General features: G+C 43.0%; 1 protein-coding gene across 2 annotated transcripts in view; it reads right to left on the reverse strand.

Annotated features, from left to right (window-relative positions):
• Positions 1-14,750: 14,750 nt before the first annotated feature.
• LOC307018297 (uncharacterized protein) overlaps positions 14,751-26,967 on the reverse strand; it is a 33,307-nt gene continuing 21,090 nt past the window's right edge. Inside the window, exons 2-5 of one of the 2 annotated variants that reach the window (XM_079648470.1) lie at positions 18,726-18,774; positions 16,007-18,356; positions 15,557-15,706; positions 14,751-15,313 (exon numbers count right to left, since the gene is read on the reverse strand). In XM_079648470.1, coding sequence (XP_079504596.1) covers positions 15,237-15,313; positions 15,557-15,706; positions 16,007-16,175 — 396 coding nt within the window. In that variant the 5' untranslated portion in view covers positions 16,176-18,356; positions 18,726-18,774 and the 3' untranslated portion in view covers positions 14,751-15,236. Of the gene's footprint in view, positions 15,314-15,556; positions 26,898-26,967 lie in introns of both variants that reach the window. The other variant, XR_013802403.1, reaches the window with a different exon arrangement.

Genomic DNA, 26,967 nt, shown 5'->3' on the forward strand with positions numbered 1-26,967 from the left:
CCCCTGGAAGATGAGTAGACGGCAGGACCCCCAACGGGACAGGACACAGAGTTTGCAGGACCCCCGGTAGAAGAGTAGTCGGCGGGACCTCCAACGGCACAGGCCATAGGGTTGGCAGGACCCCGGCAGAACAGTAGTTGGCGGGACCCCCAACGGGACAGGACACAGGGTTGGCAGGACCCCCGGTAGAAGATTAGTCGGCAGGACCCCCAACGGGTCAGGACATAGGATTGGCAGGACCCCCGGCAGGAGAGTAGTCGGCGGGACCTCCAACGGCACAGGACATAGGGTTGGCAGGACCCCCGGCAGGAGAGTAGTCGGCGGGACCCCCAACGGGACAGGACATAGAGTTGGCAGGACCCCCAGCGGAACCTCCAACTGCACTTGAGTAAGGACTTGAGTGGAGACTGGAGAAGGGACTTGAGATGGAACTGGAGAGGGAACTCGAGAGGGAACTCGAGAGGGAACTCGAGAGGAGACTCGAAAGGAGACTTGAGAGGTGACTCGAGAGGGGACTCGAGAGGTGACTCGAGAGGGGACTCGAGAGGGGACTCGAGAGGGGACTCGAGAGGTGACTTGAGAGGGAACTTGAGAGGTGACTTGAAAGGGAACTTGAGAGGAAACTGGAGAGGGGACTCGAGAGGGAACTTGAGAGGGGACTTGAGAGGGGACTCGAGAGGAAACTGGAGAGGAATGAGGTATTAGGAGCCTTTTGGAGGCTCCGTGGACCTCCAAAAGCCAGACGAGTTCCAGAGAACGGCTCCTGGACAGGAGCAGGAACTGGGGAAGAAGCAGAGGTTGACTCCAGACGGAACACACCGAGACGTATGGTGTCCGGCTGGGAACCGGGAGGCAGGGGGCAGCACGCCTGGGGCTAGCAGGCCGGGAATCACACACCGAGAGGAAGTCCAAAATCCAGCCAGGTAAGAATTTCTCTAAACCTGGTTTCTCCGTTGACAACCGGTGCGCCTCCACCAGAGCGGCCTTCTTCTGCCGAACACTGGACGCTCCCTTCCACCAATCATAGCAGCAAGCCAAACAAAAAGGTAAAATGTTGTAATTCCACCTCAAATGGATCATCTGTTGGGCCCATTTCTTGGTTGGTTTCTTCTGTCAGGGTAGAGTGAAGCAGGCAGGACCCAAACACAGATTTAAACAGAAAAATCCTTTATTTCAAGGCTAAACGTCAAAAACAGATCACTACCCCGTGACACAGTCAAAGACACACAAGAAACCAACAATGACAGACAACAAAAACAGAACTTAAATACACACAAGACTAATCAACGAAACAAGAGACAGGTAAGGAGGGAGGAGAAAACACAGGGGCACCAGGTGAAAACAATCAAGTAAACAGTTAGGAGGGAACAGGTAGGAGGGAACACACACAGACAGGAAACCAAGGACAGATCTAAACAAGACAAAACACGACGCAGACAGATCGTGACAGTTTTCAAATTGTATTCTAACATTATTTTCTATTTTATTCTCAGCTCAAAACATTTAAATAGGCAAAATGTGTCATTGCTCCATATATGGCTGGCACAAATATCGTCATTTTAGTTGAACAATAACAACAAAAGCTTTACATTTTAAGCTGGTTAGGATATTCTTACATAAACAGAAACATGACTGGATGTAAATGTGCCAACCAAACCTTTTCCCCCCTACAACAAACAATTAACACCAAATAAAACAGGCAACATTGTCAACTAGTGGAAATAGTAAGCATTTAGCAGGTTAAAAGCCAGATTTTCATTTTAGGAGGTGGAGACAAAAAACTGAGCGTAAATAAAACTGATTATTGTACCTTTATATACAGTATTAGGTCGACACAAAAACGAGCAGGTGAATGCTAATGTTGCTTTGTATCTGCTAGGTGTGCACATTTTCATTTCTAGCTAACCTGTTAGCCATATCATCTTCATGAGGTAAAACTGTTTTGGAAGCAGATTTAAGGTGAACTTATTCACAGTGAGTGTAAAAGTAGACCAATTCCTGGACATGCAGATCCAGAGTGTACATTTTCTCTTTTTAACTTTTTGCCCATATATGAAAACAGAAAGCAAGCTATTTTTGCCGAGGTGCCATTTAAAGCCTCAGCACAAAGGGGAGTATGTTGACTGAACTTTGAGCAGGAAAACATTAGCTGAGAGCTTTCAGGGGGCAGATCTGACTCCATCATTACAGTAGGTAATGTCTCACACTCATCTTTTCCCCTCTAAAAATAGCTGATAGACTCAGTTTGCCTTCCTTTATTTTTGCTAGTGTGTCATGCTCTTTGCTATGAAAGCAAGGTTAGAAAGACGTAACTTTTTCAGTATCTCTTTCAACTGTCAAGACAAAGACGGCTTAGACATGGTTTTTTTGTGTTGGGTTTAAATGGATGTTTTAAATGTTTTTTCAGCTAGTAAAACATGTGTTTCTTTCAATGGAGTCTGGTGGTTATTATCATCCTAATGGCCTGTTTTACAGTATATGTCAACAAATTAATTGCCCAAATTCCTTTTTTAAATGTGTATTATATACTGAAATGTTCAACTCGTATGATAACATTGCACTGGAAATGTAGTGTGTCTTGACTTAAAAACCTATACTGCAGAGTAATTTGTCCAGGGGATAGACGCTGATTGTAACTGTAGGAAAAGCTAAATGTTTGTTGTTTATTGCTAATGATTCTTCAGAAAATTAAAACTCTGTTGTAATATTCGTTATGTTGACGCAGTGGGGAATGACACAGCTTCCTGCCCCTCGCTCTGACTGAGTTTATTTTTCAATCCAGGAAGAGTATTACGAAAGCGGGAAGTACACAACCGCATGGAATTCCCAGATAGTTTGTCCATTTCTCAGCTGACTTGACCCATAGCCTCTATCTTGGAAGACTTCCAAACACAAGACTGTTTCCTCCTTTTCCACCACTTTTCCTCTTTCCTCTACTGAAGCATGTTTTGATTTAATTTCTTGGCAGCCATACACATTGGATTATGTAGCTTTGGACATTGTTTTGTTGCATTGTGTAGTATCAGGCTACAGATACAGTTCGAGTGGCACCATCTGCCAGTGGAAGAAGAAGCCATGATTTCCATATTCACTGGGCTACCTATCTGACAGAGCAGGTGGAGGCTTACCTAATGCATCCCAACTAAGAAGCCCTGCCAGTGGCCCCCAGCAGCGCACATGATCCTATCTATGTATTATCAAATGCCAACTGGCCATCGAACATCTGTGGATGCAGCAGCAAGGAAGATAAATCAATGTTAAGTAGTCTCGGCTTCAGTGGAATATCAATGACTGCACATTTAAAAGAAGGAAACTCAGGACTTCTGTAAACACCCATCTGTCTCTCAGAAGCTTCCTGTACCTGCCAGCTACAAAAGCTGAATGTATTTTTAATTTCTGACACACTGGCTTTTATAAATACATGCATGATTTGTTTTTCACCCATCTGCTATCAGGCTATGCTCATCTAAGAGAAAGAAAGTCATTTTGACATACTGAAATCTGGAACTTTTTTGTTCAATTCTGCCTGCATCCTCTTTCAGAATTACTGAGGACATCTTCTGTCACACTGTGACCATGTGGTAATACATTCAGAGCTCCTCTTTATTCTTAGAATTATTACAGGCAGCTAGGAAAAACCAGGGTTTTAATATTTCCTAAGAAACCTCTGCAGGAGGTTAATGTCTTTGCACTCGCTAGCACCAAAACAAATATGCCTGCAGCAAGGTCAGCGACGCACCAGCAGGACGTTGGTAGACACATGGGTAATTGGGTGCATTGCCAGAAATCCAGCAGCAGGCAAGAACAATTTCATTTTTATGGGAAATAATCAGGGACACCATAGGCAAGGCAAGTTTATTTATATAGCACTTTTCAGCACGCCACAATTCAAAGTGCTTTACATAGCAAATTAAAATACTTTTTAGGACTAAATACAGTGAAAACACATTATATAATGGCATTTTACAACAGGCATGGTTTAAGCAAAGATAATAAAATAAACACAACAGGTATACAATACATGTTTAAATGGCATACTGTAGTACGAATATGAGCAGCTCAATTAAAAACAGCCAAAGAGATATGTTTTCAGTCTCGATTTAAAAATAGTAAGAGTTTCTGCAGACGTGCATGATTTGGGTAGTTGGTTCCAGATTGTCGGGGCATAATAGCTAAACGCTGCCTCTCCATGTTTTGTTTCTACTCTCGGAACCGATAGCAGACCCGTCCCAGAAGACCTGAGGCACCTTGATGGCTCGTAATTATGTAGGAGATCAACAATATACTTTGGTCCTAAACCATGTAATGATTAAAAAACTATCAATAGAAGTTTAAAATCAATTATCTGGCCGATTGGAAGCCAGTGTAAAGATTTCAGAACCGGACTGATGTGATCCACTCTTTTAGTGTTAGTGAGGACACGTGCAGCGGCGTTCTGAATCAGCTGCAGCTTTCTGATGGATTTTTTTGTCAGCCCTGTGAATACACTATTGCAGTAGTCAAGCATGGACAAGCTTTTCTAAGTCCTGTTGTGACATTAGTTTTTTAATCCTAAATATGTTCTTCAGGTGATAGTATGCAGACTTAATGACTGTTGCAATGTCACTGTTAAAATTCAAGTCTGAGTCCATCACTACACCTAGATTTCTGGCTTTATTAGTGATTTTGTAGTCTGTCGACTGAAGCTCTGCGATTACTTTGAATCGGTCCTTCTTTGCTCCAAAAACAATGATCTCAGATTTTTGTTTGTTCAGTTGGAGAAAGTTCTGAGTCATCCAATCATTGATGTGCTCAATGCACTTGCTCAGTGTTCTAATCAGAGAATAGTCTCCTGGTGTAATATTAAAATAAATCTGGGTGTCGTCTGCATAGATATGATAGCTTAGATCGTTGTTTTTAATAATTTGAGCCAGTGGTAGCATATAGATATTAAAAAGCAAAGGTCCTAAGATGGAGCCTTGTGGACATATTTGTCAAAGATGATGTGTAGTTGCCTATTGAGACAACGTTTTTTCTATCCTTTAAGTAGGTACTAAACCAATTTAGAGCTGTTGCTGAAACTCCCACCCAGTTTTTTAGACGGAGTAATATGTTGTGGTCAACAGTATCAAATGCAGCGCTGAGATCTAATAATACTAAAACTGATATTCTGCCACTGTCTGTATTTAAATGAATGTCATTTAAGACCTTTACAAGTGCAGTCTCAGTGCTGTGGTTTGGTCCAAAGCCCGACTGAAACACATCAAAACCGTCATTTAAAAACATGAAATGACTCACCTGTTGAAAAACAACTTTTTCAATCAATTTGCTTAAAAAAGGAAGGTTTGATATTGGCCTGTAATTATTCATTACGGTTGCGTCTAAGTTATGCTTTTTTAGTTGCGGTTTAATTACTGCAGTTTTCAGGGCCTGTAGAAATACACCTGAGTGAAGAGACTTGTTTACTATGTGTAGTATACCTGAGGCGAAGCAATGAAAAACAGTTTTGAAAAAGGCTACAGGAGGAGGATTTCTGATGTTGATTAATGTCTTCCAGGTCATTAGTATTTATCCGACGGAATTGTGTCATGATGTCTGGATTGACTTTCGGTGGACACAGGGACAACACATTTGCTGTACCTGATACAGAGGAACTGACTGCTTGTCTAAATGTCATGATTGTGTCAGTGAAGAAGGAGACAAATTCATTGCAGGCCCTGGTGGATAGAAATTCTGAAGCTACTGACACTGTGGGGTTTGAGTTACATTACATTACATTACATGTTACTTGTTAGACCCTTTTATCCAAAGCGACTTACATACTCAACACAGTGGACAATCCCCACAGGAGCAATTTGGGGTGAAGTGTCTTGCCCAGGGCTGAAGTCGAATAGTCCATTTAGCTTAGGAACCTTCCTAACGGAGTGAAATGCCCCGGAAGTCCCTCAGTGGCAGCCATGATAAGTTCCGTTCGAATTCTCTAGATCAGGGGTGGGGAACCTCCGGCCCCCGGGCCGTATACGGCCCGCAAGACCATTCGGTACGGCCCTCAATGTAATTTATAAACACAAGCAAAAAAGAAAAAAATTAAAGAAATCTAGATCGCAAAAAAAATTAACAAGCGAGTGCCTGTTTTTCCTGGCCAAGGTTAGAGTCCTTGAACACAACACGAGCCTAACTGTCATCACGTGGTATATGTCTCGTCTGATAGGGGTGCAGTGCTGACGGAGAGCACCAGAACATCGCTCCGGGACCTCCAAAAATTGCAGTACCCATAAGGAGCAGTACACATGCCGCAGTTTCTGCGTGGCTGGGTCTTTAGTTGAAAGCCCAGTGGCGATCTGTTCATCTGTCATACTGATCATACAGTCAATAACTTTGTTGTTATTAGCATCTGGTTAGCTAGCTATGCTAACGAATATAAGAAGCTTTTTCTACAATCAGTGAGGTAAAGGCACATCTGTATATGATCATTATAGTTATAAAAAAACAAGAGAATAAAGTAAACAGGTATAAAATGATATATGACAGTAAAAAAAAGTTGTTAGGAATACAGTTTGAAAGGGGAGTGATTTGTAAAATATCCATAAAGAAAAAATAAATCTGCTGACAGTTCTCTTTCATATGGGTGTTGAGCAGTGACGTGTGGTGAGGTTCATGGCTGGTGAGGCACTGACTCTTTCAGAGTCAGATTTACAAATATTATATTTTGACCTTAATGAAAATATTCGGTTATTTTCAAAAGCTTTTTTAGTCTGATGCTTCGATTCGTTTTAAACAGACCGTTCAACAAAAGGATACCCAAAATCTAAATATTGGATTGTTCTTTCTTAGTAAGATCCCATTTGTATTACAATTGTGGTCTTACCTTGACTTGAAGATTAAGTTCATGCTCTCCTTCTGGACAACAATCTCTATTAGTTTTTTGTAAAAGTCCTCCTTATCTTCCTCTAGTTTCAAAAGTCTAGTTTGTTGTTTGTGTCTATCCGTCTCTGCGTAGAATAACAGTAGCAACAAGAACCTGTGGGCTCACGTGCGGCAGAGGTTATGGCTGCCTCTCCTGCTGCTTTTTTCATTGCCGTTACATGATGAGACCAGCGAGCCTAAATATCATATATACGTTAAATAAGTTATTTAGAGACTATGGATGGCGAGGATAAATGTAATAAAGGGATCTACAAACATTACATTGGTGACCTACAGTGAGATGGTAACAGGCATGCGCTTAGGGTCCGCTTTCCAGCCAGTTTCTGTGGGGTGACACATTCTGAGGTGAGGCAGAGCTCATCTGTGCCTCACCTCACCCCACAGTAACTGTTTTGAGCGCGCTCACAAAATAAGTGCCCGCGCTAAATTAGTGTCCGCGCTCAAGCAAGTTACTGTGGGCTTACGAGAGGCAGAGCTCGTCCCTGCCTCACTTCTCATCGCTACCCGTAGTTGTAGCGGAGCTCGGCAAATTAGCTGATTTTGACTTTAAAAAGCGATTGGAATCATACAGAAATCACACTTACATCATAGATCAGTGGAGACATTTTATTATTATTACTATTTAGTTTTTCTTTAGTTGTTTTTCCGTTACATTGGAGTATGACAGGTGAGGCTCTGCCTCCACTGACTGCACGTCGCTGGTGTTGAGAGATGTATCCATAGATCTCTTCATGTTGCTCTCAAAGTGCACTAGATTGATGCTCCCCCCCCCCCACACTTAAATCATCTTCACATGCATAGGAAACTAAATACATTTGCACACATCTTGTGTCCATATCTTTCTGTTTTGGTGGTCATGCCACAACGGTGCGCATGCATATGCGAGTCATGGTAAGATATCTGGATTAAGAGGTTGCTTTATCTTTACACAGCATGAAAGAAAGGCCAAATGAATGGGCTTTGATTTTAGTATTTTTAAGCAGAGGTCAATCATTTACGGCCCTCGGAGGATGTTGAATTTTTTTTAAATGGCCCTTGAGAGGAAAAAGGTTCCCCACCCCTGCTCTAGATTATAGGAAAGGAGGTTTCAAACTTCCTTTATAACCTCCTTTAGCTTAGGAACCACTGGACCTCTCTTGGCGAAAGGAGAGGAGAAAATGTTGCCCTACAATGCCTTGCGGCCGCAGCATTTGCCGTCACACAACAGTCGGCCGTTCACGGAAGCGACCGATTATGACCGAGAAATTATATCATGAAAGTTGCGGCATTTTAAAACATATGTGGTAAGTTGCCAAAGTGCTTTGTTTTGAACGTTCATCAGTATTATAATCAAAAAGAGAAATATGAACGTTAGTTTTTACTGAAATGATCAAATAAAGTTAACATTTCAGTCTTTATTGAGCTGTGTGGGGTTTGTTCAACTTTTAAAAGATGTTTGAATGGTGATATACACAGTGATAGATGTTAAGGACTAACGTTTATAATAAATACATTTGTATTGATTTTAAGATATTTTCATAGTTCATACAATCATACGTATTGGGATCATTTGTATTAATATGGAACGGAGGGTTTCCTTTTGTATCTAAATTCCAACTTTGGTCATGAAGAATATGTTTCTCTGTTGTTCACGTTCATAAAGCATAAAACAGCATCAGAGCAGGGTGCAGAGTCTCTAGATGAGTTTACAGTAGTCCCTCCCTTATTATACATCCATGTTGTAGTCCGCTTCCAAAAACTAGTTTCCATAGTTTCCCCACAGCAGCAGAAGCACATATGACGTCCGCTGGCGCATCATAAACACGTTGGATAGTGAAAGTGCAGTCGGATTCTCTAAAGTACCACAGTCTCCTCTCCTAAATCCTTTTGAATTCTCCTATCCACTATCCCTTAACCCCGTGACGTTTCACTCAGAGGTCAAGGAATAGACGATAGGGTTAGATGTTAGGAGCGGATTTTTTGATTATTCGACCGCAGCCCAGGGACACAACGACATGCTGACTGCAGTGGGGTTTGAACCTGTGACCCCCTGATCCGAACACCTACGCACAACCCACTGTGCCACATGCCGCCGAATGTGGCGAATGTGAATGTGCTCGGAGATGCCCATCTGGCCGCAGCACATATGTCCTCCAGGGGCACACCTCTCAAGGTCGCCCATGACGTGGAGACACTCCTGGTAGAGTGGCACTTTACTCTGGATGGCAAGGGACGGTCATTCGCCTTGTATGCCTGAGCAATGACGTCCACGATCCAGTGGGACAAGCGCTGTTTTGAGAGCGCACAGCCCCTTCTAGGACCACCGTAACACAGAAAGATCTGTTCAGACTGACGTATGCCTGCGATAGTCTGGAGATAAGCTCTAAGGGCCCGCACCGGGCATAGGAGTCTTGACCTCTCTTCCCCCTCTCCTGATGGGGGGTCAAACCGTGCCAGCTGGATAGGCCGATTAAAATGAGAGCGTGCCAGCACCTTAGGGAGGAACGTTATGTTCGGCCATAAGGTGACACCTGAGCCATCTGAGTTCCACCTCAGACACGAGCTGTTCACGGACAAGGCCTGAAGCTCGCTTACACGCTTTGCTGAGGTGATGGCAAGAAGGAAAGCAGTCTTAGCTGAGAGCCACCTCAGTTCTTTGTGTAACAAGGGTTCAAAGGGAGGCGAGCATAGGGCATCCAGCACCAAGGACAGATCCCATGTATAGGAGCCCTTGGGATGTTCAGGGGGCGAAGCCTCAGAGCTCCCCTTAAAAAGAGGGATACCAGCCTATGGCTCCCTACTGTGTTGTTGTCAACCCTTGTGCATTGAGCTGATATAGCAGCCACATACACCCTGACGGTAGCGGGACACCAGCCGTCATCCAGGAGGGACTGCAGGAACTCAAGGGTAGTAGGCACCGAGCAATGTACTGGGTCCTCATTTTGCCTTTGGCACCAGTCAGAGAACAGTTTCCACCTGTTTTCGTTTAGATGGTGCCCTAGCATTGAGATCAGTCCTCCAGACAGGCTCTATGCAGTCGCTCAGCAGTGGGTCGGGCCCTCCAGTGGCCAGACCCACAGCTGGAGGTAGCAGGGGTCGGGGTGCCACATCCGACCCTCCAGCTGAGACAAGAGTTCTTTCCTGTTGGGGAGACGCCAAGGTGTCTCGCAGCAGAGTCTGTGCAGCAGGGAGAACCAAGTCCTGGCTGGTCAGAAGGGGGCCACCAGAAGATGCTTGTGGCCCTGATGAAGCACTCTGAGGAGTGTTGGTAGGATCAGAGGAAGGGGTGGATAGGCATAGAGAAGACACCCTGGCCATGAATGAGCCAGGTCGTCCTGACCCAAAGGGCTGGTCTTCTCCATCAAGGAGAACCATAGGGGGCAGTGGGTCGACATCTTCGAGGCAAAGAGATCTTCCTCTGCCCTGCCGAAGAGACCCCAGATGCTGGCCACCACCTCTGGATGAAGCCGCCACTCCCCTGGTGGAGGCTTGTGACGGGAGAGGAAGTCGGCGACTTGGTTCTGCTCTCCGGGCAGATACATTGACTGTAGGCCGGCCAGGCAAGGAGCTGCCCAGGTCAGGAAAGTCTGGGACACCTCTAGCAAGCGTGCAGATTGTGTGCCCCCCTGGTGGTTTATGTGATACACCGTTGTAGCGTTGTCCGAGCAGACAAGCATATGCCTCCCCTTCAGGTATGGCAGGAAGTGCCTCAGTGCTAGGTTCACAGCTTGCATCTCTAGCACGTTGATGTGTTCTGTGCAGTCCTGAGCAGACGACTGCCCACCTGTTTTGCCACACCGCACCCCATCCCGAAAGGCCGGCATCTGTCATAACGGTCTCTCTGCGGAAAAGGACGGAGCCCATGGTCACGCTTCTCGACATATTCAACCTCTCCCTCCATGGGGATAGAGTGGAGAGGCACTGTTTTGACACCCTGATTTTTCTGTGCCTGTGCAACTTGGGGTCTAATGGCGCGTTTCCACTACACGGCCTCGCTCGTTAGGACTGGCTCACTTTGTTAGGACTGGCTCGCTCGTTAGGACTGGCTCACTTTATGGCGCGTCTCCATTACAGTTTATGAACTGGGGTAGTATCTATAGTAACGCAATGTAGGCGGAGCGATCGTTTTTTTGGCGGGCGGAGAGACGCTGCTTAAAACAGCCGTGACGTCATCTTCAATGCGACACAACACACAACAATGGAGGATGTGGAAGCCATCGTTCGCTTGTTTCTTACTGTGTGGATTCTTATCACAAGAAAGAGGAAAAAGTTGGTTCGAAAGAGGCGGCGTATAGCAAGACGAGGTATACAAGAAGCTGACGCGAGAGTTTTGGCAGGCCAACAAAGCCGCAGTGACTACAGGACGACTCCAATCACTACTTCTTCTTCTACACTACAAAGCTACTTGGTAAGCTAACGTTCGCTAACTAGCAATGTTTTTAGGCTCACGCTCCCTATACGACCAAAGTGTTTCAAGTATTTAATTAATTGTAGCTACCACTTTTAAGTATTAAAATATGTATGCTTTTGTTTGTGTATTTCAGATTTTATGTTGCCGCCTTAGACCATGTGTTTGGATGCTCGACCGAGCTACCGAGTGGTGGGATGTGATTGTTCCATCTTTCACACACACTCAGTGGGTGGAGAACTTCAGGATGTCTGAGGAAACATACACCTACCTGTGCAACAAACTTCGGCCAGCGATGGAGAAACAGGACACACCATTCCGCGTGTGTATACCTCTAAAAAAGAGAGTGGCCATCGCACTGTGGAAGCTTGCTACCGGCTCAGAGTACAGAAGCATTGGACATCTTTTCGGAGTGAGCAGGACTACTGTGTGCCGGTGTGTGCAAGACTTCTGTGCTGCTGCAGAGATGTTGTTAGTACCGGAACTAATTCGTTCACCAGACTAGCAGAAGTTTGCAGAAATGGCTGCCTACACTGAGAACAGGTGGGGGCTCCCCCAGTGTGTAGGTGCTATTGATGGATCACACATACCCATCTTGGCACCACAGGAATACCACTGTGACTATTTCAACCGTGAAGGCTGGCACTCCATCATCCTTCAAGGAGTTGTAGATGGAAAGGGACATTTCTGGAATGTGTTTGCAGGAATGCCTGGGAGCTTGCATGACGCTCGGGTTTTGAGACTGTCTTCATTGTGGGAGTTGGCCAGTCGTGGCAACTACTTTCCAACTTGCACCAGGAACATTGGTAAGGTGAATGCTGGCTATTACATCCTTGGCGACAATGCCTATCTCTTGCAAAACTGGCTCTTAAAACCCTTCGCTGACACTGGACATCTGACAGAAGAACATGTGACATACAACAAGAAAATGTGCAGAGCAGGGGTAGTGGTAGAAAACGCTTTTGGTAGACTGAAGGGAAGGTGGCGTTGCCTCATGAAAAGAAATGACTGTGATGTGAAACTTGTGAAATCAATGGTGCTGACATGCTGTGCTCTGCATAACCTCTGCAAGAGTCATGTAGAGGCCTATAGCCACATTCACACCGCAGGACTTTCCCTGGTACTTTGGTTCTTTAGTTCCGTTAGTACCAATAATGTCGCGTTCACACCGCCGAGACTACTCAGTGCCGGGAACTCTTTTGGCCATTTTCAGTCCCTGCTAGAGAGGTGGTACGAACCTGGTGATAAAAGAGTGCCAATTTATATTCTATTTCTATTGGCTGGGCAAATTGCAAGCCACGCCCCGTTAGACTCTGAATTTGTTTTGTTAGGCAGCCATTTTTTTCCTCGCTACAAAACCACATCCACACCTGAGCGAGTAGTTTTTTGTACTTTAAAGTAGTTATGACCACACGTACTACAACACCGGAGCGGTGGAATGATGAGGAAGTGTCGGCACTTCTGGCAATTTACTCTGGGGACGGGATGCAGCAGCTTCTACAGAAAGCAGTTCCCAACTCCAAATGTTTTGAGCGATGTTCGCAAAAGCTACTTGAGCGGCGTGATGCCGTTATTGTTATGTCTTGACTGTGCAATAAAACAAACAAACTGGTGAAGCTTTATCTATTGTGTCCCACCCCAAATTTGCAGAATAGAAGAATGTGAGAGCAGACAGGTGTCGGTGGTTGAATTTATCTACAATGTTGCAACCTTGTGCAGCAATGGCAGGGGCAGAAACACAAGTCTTACACACATAAACACAAGTCATTTATCATGTCATTTGTTTTAGATAAATAAGGGAAAAACACCAAACAATGGTTAATGTCCTTTTCCAAAATCAGCCTTAGGGGGTAATATATAATAAATACATAAAGATAAAGTCCATTGTTATAATGGGGTATTTTATTTGTAAATTACCCTTATAACCCAGCCTCATGGTGCACATGGTTCTTTGCTTGGACATTTTGTTGGTTTGAGTCATTTGAGCTCGGATTCTAGTAGGGACATAAAATAACACGTATCTTAGGAAGATATGAACTTCATCTTGGTGAAGTTGATGCTGAATTCACTATTTAGTAGATAATCATGTGACACTTTATCTTTGCACTACGGTCTGTCTGCTGAGCCTACCTATTATATATATATATATATATCATGTACAGCGGGTGGGCTTTATACCCCCTCCCCCATGTAGTTCTTCTTCTCTCGTTTTGTTTTGTACTCGCCGTGAAGTGGTTTTGCGGCCTGCCAGTAAACCCAGAGAAGAAGAAGACGAAGTGACGTCAGCGTAATCTTGCCTCAGGGAAAGTATTGCGGTTTGAATGCGATTAGCACTAGCCCCTTGGCGGATTCAGTGCCGTGGTACTTTAGTGCCGGCACTAAAGTACGGCAAGTCCTGCGGTGTGAAAGCGGCTTATGATGATGGGTGGGATGCACCAGCAGCAGCAGAGCCAGGGGTAGCAGTGGCACAAGGTGCAGAGGAGGAGGGCAGGGACATACGAGAGGGTCTGATGCGCTACCTGAATACCGAGAATGTATAATGTAATACCTAAATATTCATTGTATTGTATTGAACATAAATAAATCTCTTTTTTTTCACATACATGTGTTTGTCAAATGATGTAAACCAAAAAAAAACCTTATCAGAATTGACTATTTAGTAAATATTTGAATTTCAAGCACCAGTACTTACTGCCCCATAATAATGTTATAAATTAAGCAAATATCAAAGCAAACTATAAATACAAAAGTGTAAAACACAGCAAAACTATATTCATAAAGGCAAGTGTAAAAAAATGTAAAAATGGATGGAGGCTAAAGAATCCACAGCATAAAATAATATATGATTATCATGGTTTGTCTGAAAGGCACAGCCTCAAGGTTCAAGGTTTTTTATTTTGTCATACGAACATAGCTACAGTGTAGTTATGACAATGAAAATATTAGGTCACAGGCTCCTCCAACAGTGCAACACAACACAGATTCTTCTCTTTGAAATATATAAGCAATGTGTTGAGTCTAGCACAACGAGGGTATTACAATTGAGCAATTTTTACTACATGTATTATTTATTTATCATGTATTGTTAATACAATTACAAAATATGTAATGTTATGTTTTAGAGGAGGACCTCAAGCTAGCAAACTCAATTTCAAACAGTATGCAGAGTTGTCCTGCAAAAGAGTTAAAATGTATTATTTAACCAAGTATTTATTCTCTTATTTGCTTTAACTGCAACAGATGATAAAGGTTTCACTGTGATAAGTATTCTCTTAAATCCATCAACCCCTGTACAGTGCTTTGTGGATGATGATGGTGTTTATGATATTTCTAACTGCAGAGGGATGCTAAGATGATGCCATCTTTCTGTATGATCGCTGTTGGGTGCAATTATTTATCAACAAGCGATAAGATAAGTCAAAGAAGTACTTTATTGATCATCAAGTGTTTTGTTGCAGCATAAAAAGTCATGACGTTATAGATTACAACAACAAAAAAAAAGTTTGTTGCAGCAGCATAACAAAGGCATGCCATTTTACAATACAAATAATTAAAAAAAAATGTTTGTATTGCTGAATAAAAAGTATGTAAAAAATAGAGGTAAAAATAAACTTTTTAAAGATTAAACATTTTAAAGATAAAAAATAAACAATAAAGTACAAATGTAAATAAACAATAAAGTACAAATGTAAATAAAACAATATAATACTATATACTGTATAGAGGTTATAGTAGGTTATAGTAGGGTTTTATCAATGATGCGGAGGAGACTGGGCCCGTCGGCTGCTTATTCCCTCTAGCAACTGGCCAAGAGTGCGCAGGAAGGCTAAATTGAATGTCTCTTCTCGTTCGCACTCCTCCATTCTTATAGCTGCTTCCGATTCACTCAACTCCTCGCCTCGGCCCGGTCTTCCTTCCGCTCTTCCTTCCGCTCGGCCAGGTTCTACACCTGGTGTTCCTGCTGCTGGTCCAGTTGCCGTTCCAGCAGGGCCAGATCCTCTCCCCCTCGTTTCCTTTTGCCTGGGTGACAAGATAATTATAGCAACAATAATTAGCAATAAGAAGGAAAAACACAGGACATGTAGGCTACAGGTCACACAAGGATATACGAATACAATGTATAGACAGAACAACAGTAAGGATGAACTAAAGAAAGTTCTGGCCCTAGATGTTTACAATGATTGTGAATTTCCAGCCTGTTGATAATGAACATAAATATATGTATATGATAGGATGTCACACACAATTGTACTAGCTACTTACTAGGCATTGTTGTCTGTGCTCTTGTTGGGGTTTGTTGTGGCTTTCCTCGTGTAGGGGTTTGTTGTTCTAACAGTTGTCGAGTTGATGATGTTGATGCAGAGGACGTTGAAGCTGAGGGCTGTTCCTCCTCGTTAGTCCCAATGTTATCAACTAGAAACAGAAACATGACTTGTTAATTCCTCAAACTACTGCAGCACAATACTAAAATAGCAACAACAACTATAGAAAAGAAAAACTGAACGTAACAATGGAACGTATGGTGTTAGCAAACAATAGCTCTAGCTAATGCTATCTGCCTAGCTAGCTAGCTAGCCTTCGGTGCTCCATACAAGCATGGGTTGTCGAACATAAAGGTAATGATAAAATAGACTTCTTTGTTATAAGTGAGCTTTAGAACAGATAGGGACACAGCTCTTTCAAGCAAATAACAGGGTGTTAGCAACAACTTACCATGCAGAGCCTCTGGAAACGCTGTTGCTGAGTCCAGACCTCCTTCCCTCCCAACTCTAGCCGGTCTATGGCCGTAAAGGGTGTCCATTAGGTCAAACCACTTCCAGTTTTTCCTACTGGCACCACTCGTGTTGTTGTTGTCCTTCACTACGCGATACTCACTCTTCATCTTTTTCAGTTTTTCCCTACACTGCAAGACAGTCCTCGAGTAACCGCTTCCTCACATCAGTGTAGAGACCTCCTGAAATACTTTCATATTGCGAGTTGTCCCGTCGAGCTCCCGCTGGATCTTGTCATCTGCAATAAAGTGTAGGAACGTCGTAACTTCCTCGGCGGACCACGGTGTGCTTTTCTTTGCCATTTTTGTTGATCCTCTGTTAACAAAAATGCTGTTTATAAAAATGCTGCAAGCTTCGCTATATATATACAGTATATATATATATTGATATATATATATATATATATATATACTGTATATATATATTTATATGCGACGCGTCGACGGCGAGCTGTATCATTCGACCCAATGTGGACAATTAGTCGATTGACAGAGGAAGGGAGTGAGTGCAGCAGCCACGGGAGTTTATCCAGGATGACCGGGAATGTGGCTCCAGGGAGGCAGCGTGTGGCTGCATTGAAGAATCGGATGTTTCTGGTTATGGAATCCCCGATTATTAATGTGGTTGGGCGAAAAGGGGACGAGGAGGTGCCGGTGATTGAGGGTGTGGTGACCGAGCAGGAGAGTGTTGTGGTGAGGCAGTAACAGCTGGGCTGGGAGGGGATTTCCTTGCCGGCTCAGGGCCCGGAAAACTTCCAGAGTGTCTTAGCACGGTCTCTTTGAGGAGTTTACGACGTGAAGAGGAGGTCGCCAGACGGGATGAGGGACGCCGAGTTGACTCCACAGTGGCCTGGGAAAGAGCACAAACGCTGTTGGCTACCGGCACAGAAGTTGTTGCAGTGTCGTCAGGGTGCAGATCTGGACGGGTCAGTGCTGCGGGAGCATTAGTTGGATGGGCCGGATCATCAGTCAGGGTCGTGAAGCGGTTCTGAAGGCTTAGGCGAGGCGGTGAAGCCCCCCCATTCAATAAGCTTGTGCGCACCACCACAGACAACGACTGCTGATGGCCAGGTGTCGAGCAGTCGGTAGGCCGTGGACAGGTGGAAGGATCCCACAGAACTGTGTCATAGACAGTTGCGCTGAACGAGGCAAGCGGTTAAGACTGCACCGATGCCACCTCCATGAGACCGGACACGAGAGAGTATTTTTCTTTCAGCTCGTCAGAAAGCCGTCGGATGTCCTCCTTAAGGTCTGTTATCTGTGTATTAGCTCTTTGAAGTAGCACATAATCCTCAGGGTGTTTTGATGGCATTCTTGAGTGTGAAAGGATGTGTCAAGATGTTGTACAAGCAGGGGTGGCTAAATGTTTGTAAGCAGGATAGCTAGATGCTAACAGGTAGTGGGAGCCTGTAAAAAATGTGACTCACCTCTCCTGAGGATAAACAGAAGCGCTGACTAAACTGTTGGAGGAGCCTGTGACTTCAGATTTGCATTGACATATCTACACTGTAGCTGCTGAATACATGATGATAAAGACTTGAATCTTGAATATATATTTCTGTGGCAGGATTTAAACCCGATGACGCAGTACGTGGCGACGCCTGCGAGGGAGACCATACACCAATCATGTCTTACCTTCATCTCTAATATGGTCGCCTTGTGAGACAATGGGGTTAGTGGGAACAGAAGGTTAATAAGGTGCCAGTAAACAAGACAGATATTGGTATGGTCAGGGCACTGGTATTTCCCATATTTATTATTGTATAATTTATTAAGTTATGGTCATGCAAGCCCAACAGGTCTGTCCACAATGTTCTTCACAAGCAACAAAGGACAAGAACGAATAAAGCAATGAAATGCTTTTCGTGAAAGGATAAAACAGAGTTTCGTACATCAATCATGTCAACCAACAGCATCAGAGCCGGCCCGGCCCATTGAGCGACATAAGCGGCCACTTAGGGCCCCGCAGCCACTGAGGGGCCCCCTAGCAACAAAAAAAAAAATGGAAAAAATATAAAATCTTAGTGCACCGTCGCCGTGATAAGTATGTTTAATTAATTGTGTTAATATGCCTAGGTTGCCTACTCTCAAAGTCATGTATTATATTACCGAGTCAATAATATAATACATTAACCGTGCTTTACCTGAACCTCATCATGACACTAGAGAGGACGGCAGGAATGTAATTTCCCGTGTTCAGTGAATGCAACAGAGGCAAGACACCAGACCAACCAGAGAGTTGAATGAAAATAAACATCTGTCTTATCGGCTGACAGGTACCTATCCTGTGAGCTGTGACAATGTGTAAAATAAACTGTCAGTCGGAGTCAGAGTTTTTGAAGATGGACATAAAAACAATTTTTCTTAAAAAAAGATGACAATTCTCAAGTGGTGGCTCACACAACAGCCCCAGAGCCACCACTTGAGCCAGGTAAACAAGGTATGTAAATGTCAGTAAACCTGCAATTTATGCGAACATGTAAGCAAAGCATAAATTACAGCTACGTTGACGTTACTTCGCGGGGGTAAGCTAAACCGTTAGCAAGTAGCTATAGCTAGCCAGATATATTAAATAAACACTTTGTCATACAATCTAAATGTAATGTTTTTTAGCGTTACCTGGTGATTTCAAAGAAAGCTCTCAGGGAAATGTTGACTTACTGTTCGACATGAAGCTAGAAGCTACCTTGATTTGAGTTGATCCGGAGTCCTGTAAGTTAAAGTGTTTCACAGTTAGCTTAGCTAAGCATCAACCTAGCACTGAATTATATGGATATTATGTGACAGTATTTCTGAGAAAAAATCAGCTGTAAGGGTGGCATAGTTGCCACTGCTTTACGTGTCAACAGCATGTTTGAACGTATTAGCAGCAGTAAATGTGGCTGTTTGGCCACTGACGTTGCCATAACAACACCTGAATTTAAATGTGCAACCTCTTTTTGTGACAGATTTTTGCATTAAATTATAATTCTTCTGAATGATATTCCTATTGACAGCTAGTTTCTATGTGAACATTATGATATGGACAGCCAGAGAGAATAAATGAAAAACAGTTATGAAATACTACAGCATATGACAAAACAAGATCACAGTTTAAGTGATTTGTAAAATATCCATAAAGAAAATTCTGTTTACAGTTCTGTTTCATATGGGTGTTGTGAGATGTATCCATAGATCTCTTAATTTTGCTCTCAAAGTGCACCAGATTGATGCTTTTAACTTCAATATTTAAACAAAAATCTTCCCGGGGGAGCGTGCCCCCAGACCCCCCTAGAGCAGGTTAGGTCCACGGTGTTTACATGCTTATTTATACAATTTTTGTGCTTATGCTAACATCATAAGACAAAAGTTGGTTCCGTGTTGTGTGGAGTGAGAACGCGCTAGAGTGAGGGGGGCCCCCAAGCCAAAGCTTGCTTAGGGCCCCCAAAAGCCTAGGGCCGGCCCTGAACAGCATGTAGGGTTTTTAGCTTTCCATTACATTGACGTAAGTCAATGTTTGTCTGCTCTAAAACAGTGGTTCTTTAGGAGGACGGGTGAGGTGTATTCTGGGACCGGTCTGTTGAAAGTATCTGGGCAAGAACTGCTGAGAGCGTGGCAACCTGTTGCCTGCTTGGCAACACTCTAGTGTGGAAATTTTGGCTGAGCTTTTCTCAGAAAACAACTGTGAATGAGGATCATTAGAACAGAACCGAGAGCAAGTGAAAGGTGAAAATGAACAAGCAAACCTTTTTGAACAAGTATTTTTAGTGTCCACTATGTGTGTTGAACATACAGAGTGCTAATGAATCCCCAATTTTTCACACTTGCCAACTAGCTGTTATCCAACCCAGTCTCATGGCATTTCGTGTTCACCAACACGATTTTTAATCTATTGATTTGTGTTCACCAACACGATTTTCCCCTTTTTTTCGTGTTGCACAGCACGATTTTAATAACAATGTATTTCTATTGGTAGTCTCACGGCATTACGTGTTATGGGAAGACCAGAAGCTGTGTGGTTCATAAAAGCATGTTCTTACTCAATATCAAGCCACAATTATTGCTTTTATTTTAAATCGTATAATTTCTGACTTTTGTTGCCATCTGTGAGGAAAATAAATGGGGCTGAGAGCCTCAGGATACTGAAATCTGTATTTTTTAAATCTTTTTTTCCTTTTAATTTGTTATTCTTTTCAAAATAACACACTGTTATTTACTCAACCATAACACATAATTATCCTTGTTTTTATTTATTGGTTTATTTCCATAATCTCCTAATTTGTTACGTCCGTTAGGAACTGAATTTCAAAATAAAAATAACCGGAAACAGACGTAAGGCAAGGCAAGGAAAGGCAAGTTTATTTATATAGCACTTTTCAACACAAGGCAATTCAAAGTGCTTTACAAAAAATGAAAGACATTAAGAAAATGGCATTTAAAATCAGTCATTAAAAAGAAAAGTTAATAAAATAAACATTAAAAGAAAAAATACATGGATAAAAATTACAGTGCAGTCTAAGATATGAATAGTTCAATTAAAAGCAGCGACAAAAAGAAAAGTCTTCAGCCTGGATTTAAAAGTAGTCAGAGTTGCAGCGGACCTGCAGGTTTCTGGGAGTTTGTTCCAGATATTTGGAGAATAATAACTGAACGCTGCTTTACCATGTTTAGTTCTGACTCTGGGGAAAGAAAGCTGACCCGTCCCTGAAGACCTGAGAGATCTGGATGGCTCATAATTTAGCAGGTCAGAAATGTATTTTGGGCCTAAACCATTCAGTGCTTTATAAACCAGCAGCAGTATTTTTGAAATATATTCTTTGACACACAGGAAGCTAGTGTAAAGACTTCAGAACAGGAGTGATGTGATCCACTTTCTTAGTGTCAGTGAGGACTCGAGCAGCGGTGTTCTGAATCAGCTGCAGCTTTCTAATAGATTTTGTACTGAGACCTGTAAAGACACCATTACAGTAGTCGAGTCTACTGAAGATAAAAGCAGGGACAAGTTTTTCCAAATCCTGCTGTGACATTAGTCTTTTAATCCTAGATATATTCTTTAGGTGATAGTAAGCTGATTTAGTAACTGTTTTAATGTGACTGTTGAAACTCCAGAGTCCATGACTACACCTAGATTTCTGGCTTTATCTGTTGTTTTGAACATTGCAGACTGAAGCTCAGCGCTAACTTTTATACGTTCTGCCTTTGCTCCAAAACCCATTACCCCAGTTTTATCTTTGTTTAATTGGCGAAAGTTCTGACACATCCAGTCATTGATTTGTTCAATGCACTTACTCAGTGTTTGAATTGGAGCATAGTCTCCTGGTGAAATTGTTACGTAAATGTGTGTGTCATCCGCATAGCTATGGTAACTTATTTTGTTGTTCTTCATTATCTGAGCCAGTGGTAGCATGTAGATGTTAAAGAGAAGAGGCCCCAATATGGAGCCTTGAGGAACCCCACATGTCATATTTGTCAACTCAGATGTGTAGTTACCTATAGAAACAAAGTTGTTTCTGTCCTTTAAGTAGGATTCAAACCAATTTAGAACTGTTTCCGAAAGTCCCACCCAGTTTTCCAGTCGGTCTAGTAATATGTTGTGGTCAACAGTGTCAAACGCAGCACTAAGATCTAATAATACTAACACTCAGGTTCTGCCACTGTCTGTGTTTAAGTGGATGTCATTGAAGACTTTTACAAGAGCAGTCTCAGTGCTGTGGTTTGGACGAAAGCCTGACTGGAACACATCGCAACAGTTATTTAAATGCAAGAAGTTACTCAACTGTTGAAAAACAACTTTTTCAATGATTTTACCTAGAAATGGCAGGTTTGATATGGGCCTGTAATTGTTCATTACTGAAGCATCTAGATTATTCTTTTTTAAGAGCGGTTTAATGACTGCAGTTTTCAGGGCCTGTGGAAAAATACCTGAGTGAATTTGTTTACTATATGAAGTAGATCTGAGGCCATGCAAGGAAAAACATCTTTGAAAAATCCTGTTGGAATAATATCAAGGCAGCAGGAGGAGGATTTCAGAAGTTGTATAATGTCCTATAGGTTTTTATCATTAATCTGGAATTGTGTCATGATTTCTGGATTGATATTAGGTGGACATAGGGACAACACATTTGCTGTTCCTGATGCAGAGGCACTGACTGCTTGTCTGATTTTCTGAATTTTGTCAGTGAAGAAAGAGGCAAAATCATTGCACGACCTGGTGGATAGAAATTCAGAGGCTACTGACACTGGGGGGTTAGTTAGTCTGTTGACGGTAGCAAACAAGGCACGTGCGTTGTTTTTGTTTTTGGTAATGATGTCAGAAAAGAAAGACTGTCGTGCGTTTTTCAATTCCAAAATGGCCAAGTCTCTCTTTATAGATTTCAAAGTGAACCTGGAGATTTGTTTTTCGCCACCTGCGTTCAGCTTTTCGACATTCTCTTTTTTCTGCTCTCACGGTCATGGCCTTTCTCCATGGAGATATTTTCTTCCCAGTCACTTCCTTTACCTTAGTTGGAGCAATGGCATCTATAACATTTTGAATTAAAATGATCTACTAGCTCATTTACTGAGATGTTAGCAGGGGCGAGTGTGGAAGAAAAATAGTAGATATTTCCCTAGTATTTTCAGTTAAATATCACTTTGTGGTTACCTCTTTTTGAAAATTGTTGTGAACAGAAATAGAGCTCTCAAAGAAAACACAGGAATGGTCAGAGAGTGCAACATCAGTCACCACAACCTTAGAGATATTCAGACCCTTTGAGATAATTAAGTCCAGAGTGTGCCCCTTATTGTGCGTGGTCTCCGTCACATGCTAAGTCAGTCCATAGTTATCAAGAACACAAAACAGTTCTTTAGCCCCTCTGTCCTGGGGGTTGTCAACATGGATGTTAAAATCACCAACAATGACTAGACGGTCAAAGTCAATACACACTATAGACAGCAACTCAGTAAAATCATCAAAAAAGCTTGCACAGTATTTGGGTGGTCTATAGATATTTAGGAACAGAGCTCGAGAGGAGCATTTCAGCTGAAGGGCAACATATTCAAAAGAGGCAAAGTTCCCATAAGATGTCTTCCTGCATTGAAGGGAATCATTGAACAAAATAGCAACTCCACCCCCTTTCTTATGCATTCTTTCCTGACTCATAAAACTAAAGTTTGGAGGGGTTGATTCGATAAGAATAGCTGCACTGTTATTTTGTTCAATCCAAGTTTCTGTTAAAAACATAAAATCAAGATTGTGCTGAGTGATAAAATCATTGATTAAAAAAGTTTTTCCTGCCAAAGACCTGACATTTAATAAAGCTAGTTTCAGTTCGTTAAACACACTATCAGTCAGCTTTTTTGTAACAAGCTGTGGCTGACAAGGAATCACTGCTAAATTTGATAAACTCACACAAACGTTTGAGCGCTTCCTGTATCTAAGATGATTCACTGCTCTTAATCTATTACCTATCAACACAGATATCGGCAAAGCTACAAGCAGGCAGGGCCCCGGCATGTCCTGGAAAAAGTTGAGTGCCATATGCCCTTGAGCCTGGAACCAGCAAATATCACTGTGCAGCGTTTTGTACACACACACATCCCTATCAGGCTTTGAAGGGGAGGGAGGACCCACCACCCTGCTCCTCTCATCATAGGAGGGCAGGGTGAGGTCTACACTGTAGGAAGGGGGCTTTGGAAATGTTCCAGCTGCAACAACAACAACAATTCCTTCTGCTGCTCAAAAGAAAGTGCACTAGCCTGAAAAAGAGGTTTTAACAAAACTCCCTCTTCCTTTGCAGCAAACACTCCTGTCTCACTTAATGTCGACACTATAGAGTCTTTAATGTTCTCTTTCATCATTCTATCACCGACAATAGTCACAGAGAAATGCTCAGCAATCAAGAGCAGCTGCTCTCTTGAAAAAGTGCCAAGAGACTCCTGAGACGGAGCTTCAATAAATGCCTCTACGTCAGCCATATTAAATTAGACTGAGCCCTCACCGGAACACAACACCGGACCTTTACGCCGAGAGAAGGGAAAAAAAACAAAAACAAACACCACAACGTTTGTTATGCGTCCAAAGTGGAACAACACTAACTTTTTGATTGGAGTTTCCCCACTAACTGTTACCATCCCACTGACTAATCTCCTCCCTAGTCTTCATGCAGTTACTTGTGGTGGGTATTTATGCACTGGAGACCGCAGGCCCAGCAAAGCGACTAGCAGGCTAGCAACACTACTGAGACCACGGCCATGCTCCCAAGCCGAAGCTTCAACCACTTTCTCCACAACACTACACACCCCGCTCAACAATCCCAAAGGAACCGCCGCTTAACCTGCCAGGGAAAACTCTGCACCGCTCCGCACTGCTCCACATACAATGCAACTGTGTAGGGCTGTAGCGATACACTAATCTCACGATACGATACGATACACGATATTGAGCTCACGATACGATATATATCACGATATTCAGCCAACGATACGATTTGATATAATTCGATACACTTACATCATTTTCTGAAAGATTTTAAAGGGACAGTGTGATTTTGGTGACATCTTGTGAGTGTTCCATTGACTTGGATTGAATTAATTCAACTGAAAACTGAAAGCATCAATTATACAATATATGGCTCTGACTAGACAGAGAGTCTACAGCTTGCAAATGCTGGACAAAATGACTCAAAAGATGTGGTGAGAAAATTTGTTTCATTTATTGAAACAGTGCCAACTGTAGCTTACAAGCCTTTGAAACGTAAGTACATAAAGTGCAGTATCACAATGGACAATTAAAAGGTGCAGCAGGTGGCCTGTTCTGAACAGATTCTTTTACAGCATTTTTAGCTTAACACAGAATATGAGGTAGCCAATAATTCAAGTCACTAAGAACAACATTTAATGTAAAATGTACCTGCCAATAATTAAAGTCCAAAAGAGTAACATTTAAGCCAAAAACACTAAACAGAAAGGCTCCTCTCTACATAACTGCATCTACATACTCTTCAGATTTTTGTTCAGGAATATAATCTGATCAACGTGGTCTGGGAGAAGTGCACTTCTCTGAGCAGTGACGATGGCCCATTCCCAAACCGCCCCCTACACCCTACCCCTCCATTTGCACGTTGACGCGGAGGGTCCGCCTACGAGTGTGGAGCGGTGTGGAGGGGGAGTGGGCTATCAAGCCCTCAAACAGCGAGTCTGCAGCGGTGCTGACTTGAGACCGGTCTCTACCTGACCGGAGTCGCGCTGTGTATGTCCGCTGCTGTCAAGCTGTTAACAAGTAGTTCCAGCAAACATCCACTGATAAACTGCGATGTTAACAACCTCATGATAACCTCATATGATTTAACTTAGGATCATACCTGTGTTTAGTCTAGAAAAAGGTAAATGTGTGCATTTTATTATAAAGTTGTGTATATTTACAGACCGTTGCAAAAACTAAGAAGCTTATAAACATCAGGTTTAAAACTAAAAGAGCTTTGAAACACAATGAAAGATGTTAGGAGTTTTATTTGAGTTATTAATTTTAACTTTTTGTCTAAGAGATACTGATTTGAAACCGTTGTTACATACAGTTACGGCATTTCCTGTTTCTGCCGGAGAGAGGGGAGGCCGTCCCAAAGCTTGCTGCTGTATTTACTCCCTCCATCTGACAGGAGGGAGCCTCGTTGAGCTGCGAGTGTGGCTACAGACGGAGTTCACTCCGTCGAGGGAGTGGTTTGGGATTGGGCCGATATCTCCGGCGGTAGAGAAGACCCTCTCCAGTGTGGTTAATGTTTGCCGCCATTCTCCTGAACCGCTTCGCACTCACTGTGAGAAGAAGACACCGGCGTCTGTGTATCTAGAAATGCTCTACAGCGACACTAGCGGCTCGGCTGGCTGACGTAATCGCTCTTCATGCAAAGCGAACGGGGGGGAATGGGCAGCGAGCAGAGTGCCAGGCGGAACACAGGGGATTTGAATGGGAGTTAATGTATCGATACCCGCGGCTGAAATATCGATACTTTCTCGGGAAACAAAATATCGATATATATCGCAGGATCGATTAAATTGCACAGCCCTACAACTGTGTCAATGAGAGAGAGAAAAAAAACAAAGCAAACAGCTGACCACGGCTAAAAACAACTGGTAAACCGTGTCCTGAAATATAACACAAAACAAATCAAAGCCTCACAACGTAATATAATCAGTCCCCAAACAACGATCTGAAATCTAATGTCCTTCCCACAATGAGCCGAAACAAAGAAACCGGCCGCCCTGCACACGCGCTCCCAACTAACTTTATACACGCGCACCAACTCCCAACACAAATCTTACCTATCCGTTGCTGTATCACAGATAAAAGAAGTGGACGAGCCCCCATCTGTCATGGCCTGGCTCTTGGCCATAACAAAAAGTGTGGGAAGGAAAAGAATATGTATAGGAAAAGGTATTTATTTGGCAAAAACTCAATGTGGCCAAAAAACAAACAAAAGGGCAAGGCAAAAAAGAATAAGCGATGCTGCTCTCCGAGGTCCGGTCCTCTGGGGGGGAGAGAACGCTCCAGGGACTGAGTCAGGCCTTTTAAACCTCTGGTACCGGCAGCCAGGTGTCCTTAATCAGTGCTGATAGGCAAAAGGGAGAATATTTAAAGGGCCACACACACAACAGACGATAGCAAGGCAGGGGTCGTCACACTGGCGTTAGAGGGCCACTGATGAACACCTCTGCATTTAGAGAGCTGACAGTTTCCAACAAACATTTAAAGTCTTCTTTCAGCATTTCTGACTGTTGTTTCACAACATCATTTGTTCCAATGTGCAGTACCACATTCTTCACAGTCGGATGTTCAGCCCCAATATGCAGGATCTTCTCAGCCAAGTCAGAGACCATATCCTTGGGAAAACAGAGTACTTTGGTGTTGTTCTTACTGCACAGACTTTTTACATCTCTTACAGCAGAGTCA

The sequence above is a fragment of the Notothenia rossii genome (assembly GCF_949606895.1).
Source record: "Notothenia rossii genome assembly, chromosome: 9".
Taxonomy (NCBI): Eukaryota; Metazoa; Chordata; class Actinopteri; order Perciformes; family Nototheniidae; genus Notothenia; species Notothenia rossii.